Raw genomic sequence first — 13,138 nt, forward strand, 5'->3', positions numbered from 1 at the left:
GCGCAGGCGCACTCGGGCCCTCGGGCTCCTGGTTGCCTTAGTAACCACTCCGCTTTCTGTTAGCCGACGGTGGCAGCCGCAGGCCGTAAGATGGAGCCTCCGAAGCACGAGCCTGAGCTCCAGCGGTTTTACCACCGGTTGCTGCGTCCGCTGTCGCTCTTCCCCACTAGGGCGACGTCCCCAGAGCCTCAGAAGCGCCCCAAGCAGGAGGGCCGGATTCTACAGTCCTTCCCTCTCGCGAAGCTGACGGTGGCGTCTCTGTGCAGCCGGGTGGCCAAGCTGCTTTCCAGCAGTGGGATGGCAGCGCGAGTGCCTCCTGAGGCTCGACTACGTCTCATCAAGGTCATCCTGGACGAGCTGAAGTGCAATTGGCGGGAGCCGCCCGCCGAACTTAGTCTGAGCCACAAAAACAACCACAAGCTGCGGAAGCGGCTCGAGGCTTACGTGCTGCTGAGCAGTGAACAGCTCTTCTTGCGCTACTTGCACCTGTTGGTGACCATGTCGACCCCCAGAGGGGTCTTCACTGAATCAGCCACGCTCACCCGGTTGGCGGCCAGCCTTGCCAGGGACTGCACACTCTTCCTCACTAGTCCCGACGTCTACCGTGGCCTGCTCACCGACTTCCAGGCCCTGCTGAGGGCAGAGCAGGCCTCTGGAGGTGTGGACAAGCTGCGCCCTGTCTGCCCCGCTGGGACATTCAAGTTGTGCCCTATCCCCTGGCCTCACAGCACTGGCTTCGCCCAAGTGCAGTGCTCTAACCTCAACCTGAACTACCTCATCCAACTCAGCCGTCCACCAGAGTTTCTCAATGAGCCAGGAAAGATGGATCCAGTGAAGGAATTGAAGTCCATCCCTCGGTTGAAGAGGAAAAAGCCTCTCCACTGGCCACCCTCCATAGGAAAGAAGAGAGAAATCGACATCAGTTCCTCACAGATGGTGTCGCTGCGCAGCTATCCTGTGGCCCCCACCAGCAGGGCTTCCCCCTTGCCTTTCTACTCTGAGCTCCGGAGAGGCCAATCCATGCCCTCCCTGCGTGAGGGCTGGAGGCTGGCAGATGAGTTGGGCCTTCCTCCACTCCGATCTCGCCCCTTAACCCCGCTGGTCTTGGCTACAGAGAGCAAACCAGAGCTGACTGGGCACATCGTGGCTGAGGATCTGAAGCAGTTGATAAAGAAGATGAAGTTGGAGGGGACTCGCTACCCACCACTGGACTCAGGCCTGCCTCCTCTCCTTGGGGTTGTGACCCGTCACCCAGCTGCAGGGCATCACCTGGAGGAGCTGGAGAAGATGTTGAGGAACCTCCAGGAGGAAGAAACCTCTGGGCAGTGGGACCCCCAGCCCCCCAAATCCTTTCCATTTCACCCACAACCAGTGACCATTACTTTGAAGCTTAGAAATGAGGTCGTGGTCCAGGCGGCTGCCGTACGGGTCTCTGATAGAAACTTCTTAGACTCTTTCCACATTGAGGGGGCCGGAGCCCTGTATAACCATCTGGCTGGTGAACTGGATCCCAAAGCCATTGAAAAAATGGATATTGATAACTTTGTTGGCAGTACTACCAGGGAGGTCTACAAGGAGTTGATGAGCCATGTCTCTTCTGACCACTTACATTTCGATCAAGGGCCCCTAGTTGAGCCTGCAGCAGATAAAGACTGGTCGACCTTCCTGTCCTCAGCCTTTCTACGTCAAGAAAAACAGTCTCAAATCATCAACCCTGAGCTGGTTGGACTTTACTCCCAGAGAGCAAACACTTTACAGTCCAATACTGAGATGATGCCCTCCCTCCCATCACCCCAAGCTACCAAAAGCTGGGAGAAGTGGTCAAACAAGGCCTCCTTGATGAACTCGTGGAAAACCACCTTGTCTGTGGATGACTACTTCAAGTACCTCACCAGCCATGAAACAGATTTCCTTCATGTCATCTTTCAAATGCATGAAGAAGAGGTTCCTGTGGAGATTGTGGCTCCTGTCAGAGAGTCCCTAGAGATTCAGCACCCTCCCCCATTGCTAGAAGATGAAGAACCAGACTTTGTGCCAGGAGAGTGGGATTGGAACACCGTGCTAGAGCACAGGCTAGGAGCTGGGAAGACCACCCACCTGGGAGAATCTCACAAAATCCTGAGCCTGCAGAAGCGTCTGGAACAACTGTGGTCTGTGCTTGAGGTCCCCGACAAGGACCAGATGGACATGGTCATTAAATACAGTTCCAAAGCCCGCCTGAGACAGCTGCCTTCATTGGTGAATGCCTGGGAGCGAGCCCTGAAGCCCATCCGGCTGCGGGAGGCGTTGCTGGCGAGACTAGAGTGGTTTGAGGGACAAGCTTCCAACCCCAACCGCTTCTTCAAAAAGACCAACTTGAGCTCCAGTCACTTCCTGGAGGAGGATCAGATCCGAAGCCATCTCCACAGGAAGCTCAACTTAATGGAGTCTTCTTTGGCTTCTCTCCTGGAGGAGATTGAGTTAATCTTTGGCGAGCCAGTGATCTTCAAGGGGCGGCGCTACCTGGACAAGATGAAGAGTGACAAAGTAGAGATGCTCTATTGGCTGCAACAGCAGCGGCGGGTTCGCCACCTGGTCTCGGCCCTGAAGGATCCCCATCAGTCAGCCAGCCTATAGTAGCTCCTGGGAATACCCCTATTACGCCTTGACCAGGCCCAGTGCCCTCAAATGCCTCCCTCACCCCCAAATGGCCAGCAGCTCATCTAGACCTCTTTACTGCTTTGGAAGAAGAAATATTTGTCTATCTCTGGGAGCAGAGGGGGTTCAGGAACATTATGCTTCCAACTATGAAGGGATTGAGACTAAAACTATTGTTTTCTTAGTGAAATTCTCATAAAAGTATCCCCAAGCCTAGTAGTCCCATTATGTCAAGCCTTGCACAATACAACCCAAATCTCCTAGATCAAAAGAACTGAGACCTTGGAGTTCATTGTAGTGGGAAAGGTCAGACAGAGGCAAAGTTGATCTTTGGAACAACTCACTTTAGCATTCCTATCACACTACATTAAATTGTCACCTCTTTTAGTTCTCAAACACTATTAGGAAGACTAAAATTAATTAAATTTTTACCAATTAGATGCACATGGTACAAAATATACCAGGATGTGTACAAAATATACCAGGATGTGTACTGAAAAGTAAGCCTTCCCATACCCACCTCCAATATCTCAGTTTCCTGCCGTGGGGACAAGTGTTAACAATTTTTTAATTTTTTAATTTTTTTTTTTTTTTTTGTTTTTTGTTTTTGAGACAGAGTGTCACTCTGTTTCCCAGGCTGGAGTGCAGTGGTATGATCTTGGCTCACTGCAACCTCTGCCTCTCTGGTTCAAGCGATTCTCCTGCCTCAGCCTCCTGAGTAGCTGGGACTACAGCCACCTGCCACCACACCTGGCTCTTTTTTGTATTTTTAGTAGAGAGGGGGTTTCACCATGTTGGCCAGGCTGGTCTCAAACTCCTGAGCTCAGGCGATCCACCTGCTTCAGCCTCCCAAAGTGCTGGGATTACAGGAGTGAGCCACAGCACCTGGATTTTTTTTTTTTTTTTTTTTTTTTAATTTTAGAGATGGGGTCTTGCTCTGTTGCCCAAGCTGGAGTGCAGTGGCCTGATCATAGCTCACTGCAGCTTGAACTCTTGGGCTCAAGCAATCCTCCTACCTCAGCCTCCTGAGTAGCTGGGACTACAGCTGCTTACTACCGCACCTGGCTAATTTTTTGAGTTTCTTAAAAAATATGTAGATATTTTTGAGCTAGAGTCTTGCTCTGTTGCCCAGGCTGGAGTGCAACCTTGGGTGGGAGATTTCATTTCCTTTTCATTCATTCATTCATCCATCATATATTTGATGTACATTGTCTGTGGGTGTGGTACAGTGCTAGGCACTGAAGAAGAAGCAATCAGGAAATTAGGAGTAGATTCAGACAGAGCCAATAAACACATACAGTGGAAATAATGGGGGAAAGAGGCATGGGGAGGCCTGTGGATCACCCATGACCTGCACCCTCAGAGACATTCCCTTCCTCCCATGAGATTCTCGGCTAAGTATAGATTCTACCTGAGCCTACCCAAGCCCTGTGATCTGGGCTTTGTGTTTCTCACCTCATTATAGTTTTATCCTATACCTACAAGACATCATGATGCTCACTTTACAGGTGAGAAATGCTCAGAGAAGCAGGGTAATTTACTCAAAATCTCTTAGAGACCAGGTGCCTTTCTGTCATCCAGGCTGGAGTGCAGTGGTGCAATCATGACTCTCTCTAGCCTGGAACTCTTAAGCTCAAGCCATCCTCCCACTTTAGCCTCCCAAAGTGCTGAGATTACAGGTGTGAGCCACCACATCTGGCCTGCTCAGGTCTTACAGTTAATAAGTGGTAGATCAAAATGTAAGACTTGTGCTTCTGTGGACACCATCAAGCAAGTGAAAGACACAGAATGGAAGAAAATATCTGTGATCATAAACCTGATAAGGAGATCATATCTAGAATATATAAATCTTAACAATTAAGAAAGGCAAATAACTCAATTTTTACATTGGTGAAGGATTTGAATAGATGTTTCTCCAAAGAAGATATGCAAATGGCCAATAAACACATAAAAAGATGCTCAATATCGTATTTACTAAAGGCATGCAAATCAAAACCACAGTAAGATACCACTGCACACACACTAGGATAGCAATAGTAATAATAAAAAGGACAACATGGAGGCCGGGTGCGGTGGCTCACGGCTGTAATCCCAGCCCTTTGGGAGGCTGAGGCTGGCAGATCACCTGAGGTCAGGAGTTTGAGACCAGCCTGGTCCACATGGTGAAACCCCGTCTCTACCAAAAATATACAAATTATCTGGGTCTGGTGGCGCATGCCTGTAGTCCCAGCTACTTAGAAGGCTAAGGCAGGAGGATCCCTTGAACCTGGGAGGCAGGGGTTGCAGTGAGCAGAGATCACACCACTGCACTCCAGCCTGGGCAACAGAGTGAGACTCCATCTCAAAAAAAGCAAAACAAAACAAAAAAACAAACAAAAAAATCATGCTGAATGAAAGAAGCCAGACACAAAAGATCACATACTGGATGATTCTATTTATATGAAATATCCAGAATAGGCAAATTCATCAAAATAAAAATTAGATTAATGGTTACTAGGGGCCGGGCAAGGTTGGGGAAATGAGTGACCGCTAACGGGTATGGGGTTTATTCTAGGGGTGATGAAAATATTCTAAAATTGATTGTGGTGGCCAGGCACAGTGGCTCACGCCTATAATCCTACCACTTTGTGAGGCTGAGGTGAGCGAATCGCTTGAGCTCAGGAGTTGGAGACCAGCCTGGGCATGAGCCGGGAGATTTAGGGGGTCTTTGTGGTCATTAATGAGAGGAGGTATGGGAGACCCCCTGCTGGGCGCAGTGATTGGGCTGCTCAGCACATAGCAGTTGCCCAATTTGCTTTCTCTTTTTCTTTCCCCCCAGGCCAATGGTCTAGTCTCTTAGCTGAGTTCATGTTTAAAAGGTGACAGCAATTAGGAGTCTACAGGACAGAAGACTTTAATGGTGGGGGCAAAGTGGGTCTGTGGGGCTCTATGAATAGGCAGTGAGCACAGGGCCATGGGCAGAAGATGAGATGGAACCAATGTCAAAAAGGACCTCCTGGCGGGGCACGGTGGCTCACACTTGTAATCCCAGCACTTTGTGAGGCTGAGGCGAGTGGATCACCAGAGGTCAGGAGTTCAAGACCAGCCTGGATAACATGGCAAAACCCCATCTCTACTAAAAATACAAAAATTAGCTGGGCATGGTGGCGCACACCTGTAATCCCAGCTACTTGAGAGGCTGAGGCAAGAGAATTGCTTGAACCCAGGAGGCAGAGGTTGCCGTGAGCCGAGATGGCACCACTGCACTTCAGCCTGGGTGACAGAGCAAGACTTTGTCTCAAAAAAAAAAAGGACCTCCTGGTGTCTTGTTCTCCCTTCTCCCTATGGTAGCAGAAAGACACAGGCTTTGGAGTCACCCAATTTCTGCTATTTATTTATTTATGAGAGAGTTTTGCTCTTGTTGCCCAGGCTGGAATGCAATGGCGCGATCTTGGCTCACTGCAACCTCTGCCTCCCAGGTTCAAGCGATTCTCCTGCCTCAGCCTCCCAAGTAGCTGGGATTACAAGCATGTGCCACCACACCCGGCTAATTTTGTGCTTTTTTAGTAGAGACAGGGGTTTCTCCATGTTGATCAGGCTGGTCTGCAATTCCCGACTTCAGGTGATCTGCCCACCTCAGCCTCCCAAAGTGCTGGGATTACAGGTGTGAACCACCGCACCTGGTGAAATTTCTTTTTTAAAAGCTTTTTCTTGTTTGTTTCTGAGACAGTGTTGCACTCTGTCAGCCAGGCTGGCGTGCAGTGGCACAATCTCGGCGCACTGCAATCTCCACCTCCTGGGTTCAAGTGATTCTTGTGCTTCAGACCCCCCCAGTAGCTGGGATTACAGGCATGTCCCACCATGCCTGACTAATTTTTGTATTATTAGTAGAAATCGGGTTTCACCATGTTGCCCAGACTGGTCTTGAACTCCTAAGCTCAAGTAATCCATCCGCCTCCCAAGAGTGCTGGGATTGCTGGCATGGACCATTGCACCCAGCCCTTGAGATTTTTTTTAATTATTATTATTATTATTTTGAAACAGAGTCTCGCTCTGTCGCCCAGGCTGGAGTGCAGTGGCATGATCTCAGTTCACCGCAAGCTCCGCCTTCCGGGTTCACGCCATTCTCCTGCCTCAGCCTCACAAGCAGGTGGGACTACAGGCGCCTGCCAGCACGCCGACTAATTTTTTGTATTTTTAGTAGAGACGGGGTTGGTCTCGATCTCCTCATCTTGTGATTCACCCGCCTCGGCCTCCCAGAGTGCTGGGATTACAGGCATGGGCCCCCTACACCTGGCCCAAACAGATTTCTTGCAGCTCTTGCATCACAGGCTTCCACACTTGTTCCCCACCCCCACCCCACAGATGGCGGTGTTAGTCCAGGCATGCGTCTAGTTTCATGTTTTAAATCAGTATACGTAAATCTGAACAAACCTCCAAATGACGATCTGCCAGCTGGTTAAGGCAGGGATTTAATTGTTAAGATGTCATACCCTCCTAGGTCTGCAGGCCTCAGACCACCTAAGATGAACTTTTTAAATGAAAAGATAATTCCTGAGAAGGATTTAGCACTGAGCCCAAAGCAAGCACTGGCTGAATATTATTATTATTGTTGTTGAATACTTCCTCTGAGTTATGCAAAGGTGAGGTGAGTTAGAGGTCATTCTGGGATTAGGGTGTAACGGGAAGCTTTTGGAAAGCTCTAAAGTGCTATAGCCTGAGATCTTGGCAAAGAAAGTAGTGAGGAGAGGATGTGAATCTATTTGTGTATGCGGCCCTGGGGCCTTTAGGGGTGGGGGTGGAGGTGGGGGAGAGTCAGTATCCTAATCTAACTCTTGACGTGATTCAGCAGAAAGATCTGGAGGTGGATCAGAGCTGCCCACGCAAGGCTGAGGGACAGCCCCTGAGATGAATTCAGTCCAGGAAAGAAGTCTGGTCTGAAAACAGGAGGCCCATGGCCGGGCACGGTGGCTCACAACTGTTTTTTTTTTTTTGGAGACGGAGTCTCGCTCTGTTGCCCAGGCTGGAGTGCAGTGGCCGGATCTCAGCTCACTGCAAGCTCCGCCTCCCGGGTTTACGCCATTCTCCTGCCTCAGCCTCCCGAGTAGCTGGGACTACAGGTGCCCGCCACCTCGCCCGGCTAGTTTTTTGTATTTTTTAGTAGAGACGGGGTTTCACCGTGTTAGCCAGGATGGTCTCGATCTCCTGACCTCGTGATCCGCCCGTCTCGGCCTCCCGAAGTGCTGGGATTACAGGCTTGAGCCACCGCGCCTGGCCAGCTCACAACTGTTAATCACAGCACTTTGGGAGGCTGAGGCCAGCGGATCACGAGGTCAGGAGATCAACACCATCCTGGCTAACACAGTGAAATACTGTCTCTACTAAAAACACAAAAAATTAGCCACACATGGTGGCATTCTCCTGTAGTCCCAGCTACTCGGGAGGCTGAGGCAGGAGAATCTCTTGAACCTGGGAGGCAGAGGTTGCAGTGAACCGAGATTGTGCCACTGCACTCCAGCCTGTGGCCCAGAATGTCCATTCTTCTATCCATTCGTATGCCCATCCATCCATCCATCCATCCATCCATTCTACAAATATTAGGGCAAACCAACTAAGGACTAAGTCATGCCATTTTTTCACCCTTGTTGACCTTACTCCCTCTTGGGAGCCCCAACCTTATCATACCTGATCAAATTCACCTTTATCTCATCTTAAGTAATATGATATTGTAATTTTTTTTTTTTTTTGAGATGGAGTCTCGCTCTGTCGCCTAGGCTGGAGTGCAGTGGCATGATCTCAGCTCACTGCAACTTCTGTCTCCCGGCTTCAAGCAATTCTCCTGCCTCAGCCTCCCAAGTAGCCAGGATTACAGGTGCCCACCACCACGCCTAGCTAATTTTTTTTTTTTTTTTTTTTTTGAGACAGAGTCTCGCTCTGTCGCCCAGGCTGGAGTGCAGTGGCTGGATCTCAGCTCACTGCAAGCTCTGCCTCCCGGGTTTATGCCATTCTCCTGCCTCAGCCTCCCGAGTAGCTGGGACTACAGGCACCCGCCACCTTGCCCGGCTAGTTTTTTGTATTTTTTAGTAGAGATGGGGTTTCACCGTGTTAGCCAGGATGGTCTCGATCTCCTGACCTCGTGATCCGCCAGTCTCGGCCTCCCAAAGTGCTGGGATTGCAGGCTTGAGCCACCACGCCTGGCCAATTTTTTGTATTTTTAATAGAGACAGGGTTTCACTATGTTGGCCAGGCTGGTCTCAAACTCCTGACCTCATGATCCGCCTGCCTCGGCCTCCCGAAGTGCTGGGATTTCAGGCATGAGTCATCGCGCCTGGCAGTTGTTGTTGTTGTTTTTGAGTCAGAATTTTGCTCTGTTGTTTAGGCTGGAGTGGAGTGGCAGGATCTCCCCTCACTGCAACCTCTGCTTCCTGGGTTCAAGCAATTCTCCTGCCTCAGCCACCCCAGTAGTTGGGATTACAGATGTGCGCCACCATGCCTAGTTAATTTTTGTATTTTTCGTAGGGATAGGGTTTCACCATGTTGGCAGGCTGGTCTTGAACTCCTGACCTCAGGTGATCCACCTGCCTCGACCTCCCAAAGTGCTGGGATTACAGGCGTGAGCCACCGTGCCCGGATGGTTTCTGTTTAAGGAGGTCCCTCCAGCTGTGGCCTGCAGAGGAGCTTATTGGAGGCAGGAGTGGATTCAGTCAGGCAAGCAATGGTGAGGGCTTGGTCATGAGGAGCGGCTGCGGGAATGGGGAGAAGTGGACAGATTCCACGGCACTTGGAGATGGGCTAGACGTGCGGCATGAGGGCAAGGGAAGAATCAACGACACTTCCAGTTCTCTGGACTGAAGAGCTGGGAGAATAGTGATGCCATATGCTGGGATGGGAGATTCCTGAGGACGGGTGAGGATGAAAACAATACGCAGCTCTGGTTAAGTTTGACATCCAGGCGTTGATGCTATGTAGGTGGTGTGAAGCCTAGGGCCCAGATCTCTCCATTTTAACATTTAGCCGCACGTAGGGGATGTAAATTAAGGCTGATTTTTATCCAGTGATGCCAGACTCCTTTCTGGCCCTGCCTCCCTGACTCACTGGTTGTGCTTCGGAGTGCAGCGGCTGCGTGGGAGGTGAGAACCCTGCAACTTCTTCCAGGGCTCTTGGAATGCACAGGACCGAGCCTCAACAGCGCCACCGTGTGTCGATAGTCATGACCGCCGTAGACCGCCGACTGCAGTTGCTCCGCCAGCACCCTAAGAAACCAGACCCCCTCACTCCCCTGCTCTTTCGGACGAATAAATCATTGTGGATTCTGGAACGCTTAGAGGTGGGAAGAAGGGGTGGCCTCAAAAGAAAGACGTAGGCCTCCGGGCGCGGTGGCTTACGCCTGTAATCCCATCACTTTGGGAGGCCGAGGCGGGCGAATCAGGAGGTCAAGAGATCGAGACCATCCTGGCTAACACGGTGAAACCCCGTCTCTACTAAAAAATACAAAAAATTAGCCAGGCGTGGTGGGGGACGCCTGTCGCCTCATCTACTGGGGAGGCTGAGGCAGGAGAATGGCGTGAACCCGGGAGGCGGAGCTTGCAGTGAGCCGAGATCCAGCCACTGCACTCCAGTCTGGGCGACAGAGCGAGACTCCGTCTTAAAAAAAAAAAAAAAAAAAAAAGACATAGGCCGGGCGTGCCTGTAATCCCAGCACTTTGGGAGACCGAGGCAGTTTGTCGCTTGAGTCCAGCAGTTGGAAACCTGCCTGGGCAACATGGCAAAACTCTCTACTAAAATAGTAATCATAAATAATAATAATAATAATATAATAGTGAAATCTTGGCCGGTCGCAGTGGCTCACGCCTGTAATCCCAGCATTTTGGGAAGTTGAGGCAGGTGGATCACTTGAGGTGGAGAGTTCCAGACCAGCCTGGTGAAACACTGTCTCTACTAAAAATACAAAAATTAGCCATGTGTGGTGATGCTGTGTACCTGTAATCCCAGCCACTAGGGAGTCTGAGGCAGGAGAATCACTTGAACTCCAGAGGGCTGCAGCAAGTGGAGATCGCACCTCTGCACTCCAGCCTGAGTGACAGAACAAGACTCCATCTCAAGAAAAAAAAAAAAAATCTACATTTCCATGCGCACAACCTTGGTCAGGATCACACTGAGATTTCAGAAGACATCTGAAATGGTCATTGTGAAGTGGGACTGTTCTCTTTTTTGTTTGTTTGCTTTTCTTCTTTCCTTCTTTTTTTTTTTTTTTTTCTTTTTTCAGATGGAATCTCATGTTGCCAGGCTGGTCTTGAACTCTTGGCCTCAAGTGATCCTCCCACTTTGGCCTCCCAAGCAGCTGTGATTACAGGTGTGAGCCTGGCCCTGGACCACTCTTAAATTCAGACTAATACAGGCATGTTAACTTCAGAGACATGATTTTGTGAATGGTGAATGACTCCTTGTAAAGATCTGAACTCATGTAAGGAAAATTCTTCCTTTGATTAACATTTAGCCACATTCCTGGAAAAGTCAGTATAAGCTAAAACTGTATATAATGTAATGTGTTTACATAACTGAGTTAGGGTTTTCAGCTCATAACTATAAACAGGTTTTCCACTCGTGTAAATAACTCGTAGGACATTAGAAAGTTGTGCAGGACATGGAATAATGATCTGTTTTGCAGGACTGTCCCAAATGCTGCAGGGTGTCCAGCATGCCTGGCTCATGTCTACTAAAGATCAGAAGAGTCCGATCAGGCCAGGTGCTCTTTCTATTTCTACAAAAAGGCTCCAAAAACAAAGTAACTTGCTCATGGTCACATAGTCAATTCGAAGAGGCAGAACCATAGTTAGAACCCAGGCTGGTCAATCTGACTCCAAAGGCTGTGATTTTACCCTCTTTTTAAATTTTTTATTTAATAGAGATGCAGATTTCTTTGTGTTGCCTAGGTTGGACTTGTGGGCTCAAGCAATCCTCCTGCCTCAGCCTCCCAAGTAGCTGGGACTAGAGGCACCCACCGCCATGCCTGGCAACTTTTTTTTCCTTTTTGAGACAAAGTCTTGCTCGGTCTCCCAGGCTGGAGTGCAGTGGCACAATCTTGGCCACTGCAACCTCTGCCTCCTGGGTTCAAGTGATTTTCCTGCCTCAGCTTTCTGAGTAGCTGGGGCTACAGGCGCATGCCACCACCCCTGGCTAATTTTTGTATTTTTAGTAGAGACAGGGTTTGCCATGTTGGCCAGGCTGGACTCGAACTCCTGACCTCAGGTGATCTGCCTGCCTCGGCCTCCCAAAGTGCTGGGATTACAGGCATGAGCCACAGTGCTTGGAGAGACCCTTTCTTTAAAAAGAAAAAAAAAAAGCTGGGCGCGGTGGCTCACGCCTGTAATTCCAGCACTTTGGCAGGCCGAGGTGGGCGAATCACAAGGTCAGGAGATCAAGACCATCTTGGCTAATACGGTGAAACCCTGTTTCTACTAAAAAAATACAAAAAATTAGCCGCGCGTGGTGGCAGACACCTGTAGTCCCAGCTACTCAGGAGGCTGAGGCAGGAGAATGGAGTGAATTAGCGAGACTCCATTTAAAAAAAAAAAAAAAAAAGAGAAAGACAAAAATAAATTAAAAATAAACTTTACTCGAATGTAAGAGTCTCATGCTCTACCGACTGAGCTTGCTGGGCCCTCCACTCTCTTGTAAAAATTACGCCAGCCACCACGCCCGGCTAATTTTTGTATTTTTAGTAGAGACGGGGTTTCACCTTGTTAGCCAGGATGGTCTCGATCTCCTGACCTTGTGATCCTCCTGCTTCAGCCTCCCAAAGTGCTGGGATTACAGGCGTGAGCCACCGCGCCCGGGCTGTTTTTTTTTTTTTTTTGAGATAGAGTTTCACTGTTGTTGCCCAGGCTGGAATGCAATGGTACAGATTTGGCTCACTGCAACCTCCACCTCCAAGGTGCAAGCGATTCTCCTGCCTCAGCCTCCCAAGTAGCTGGGATTACAGGTGTCTACCACCACACCAGCTAATTTTTGTATTTTTAGTAGAGACGGGGTTTTGCAATGTTGGCCAGGCTGATCTTGAACTCCTGACCTCAAGTGATCCACTCACCTCGGCCTCCCAAAGTGCTGGCATTGCAGGTATGAGCCACCACTACAGCCTGCTGCAGACTTTTCAAACAGGTGTTCCTAAGCTTCCCCAGCATATTCTAAGCTCCTGATCTAGGCCTACTGAAGCAGATGTGCAGACTATGCATTGTCAACTACTCCCTGGTGACTGGGTGACTGATTTATTCAGTCCATTGGGTGTACTTGGAGAAACAGTGCCATCTGTCCTCTGGCTTTCTTTTTTTTTTTTTTTTTTTTTTTTAGACGGAGTCTTGCTCTGTCGCCCAGGCTGGAGTGCAGTGGCCGGATCTCAGCTCACTGCAAGCTCCGCCTCCCGGGTTCAGGCCATTCTCCTGCCTCAGCCTCCCGAGTAGCTGGGACTACAGGCGCCAGCCACCTCGCCCGGCTACTTTTTTTGTATTTTTTTTTTTTTTTTTTT

General features: G+C 49.6%; 1 protein-coding gene across 1 annotated transcript; it reads left to right on the plus strand.

Moving 5' to 3' along the window:
- The first annotated feature begins 65 nt into the window (after positions 1-65).
- On the plus strand, positions 66-2,908 carry CCDC87 (coiled-coil domain containing 87). The gene has a single exon (XM_005577144.5). It carries the CDS (start codon positions 91-93, stop codon positions 2,614-2,616), a length of 2,526 nt encoding a protein of 841 aa, XP_005577201.3. The 5' UTR covers positions 66-90; the 3' UTR covers positions 2,617-2,908.
- Positions 2,909-13,138: the final 10,230 nt, after the last annotated feature.

This window comes from Macaca fascicularis, chromosome 14 (assembly GCF_037993035.2).
Source record: "Macaca fascicularis isolate 582-1 chromosome 14, T2T-MFA8v1.1".
Lineage (NCBI taxonomy): Eukaryota > Metazoa > Chordata > Mammalia > Primates > Cercopithecidae > Macaca > Macaca fascicularis.

Bases quoted from the DNA above. Each gene is read 5' to 3' on its own strand.
- CCDC87 (XM_005577144.5), top strand. From the start codon at position 91: ATGGAGCCTCCGAAGCACGAGCCTGAGCTCCAGCGGTTTTACCACCGG.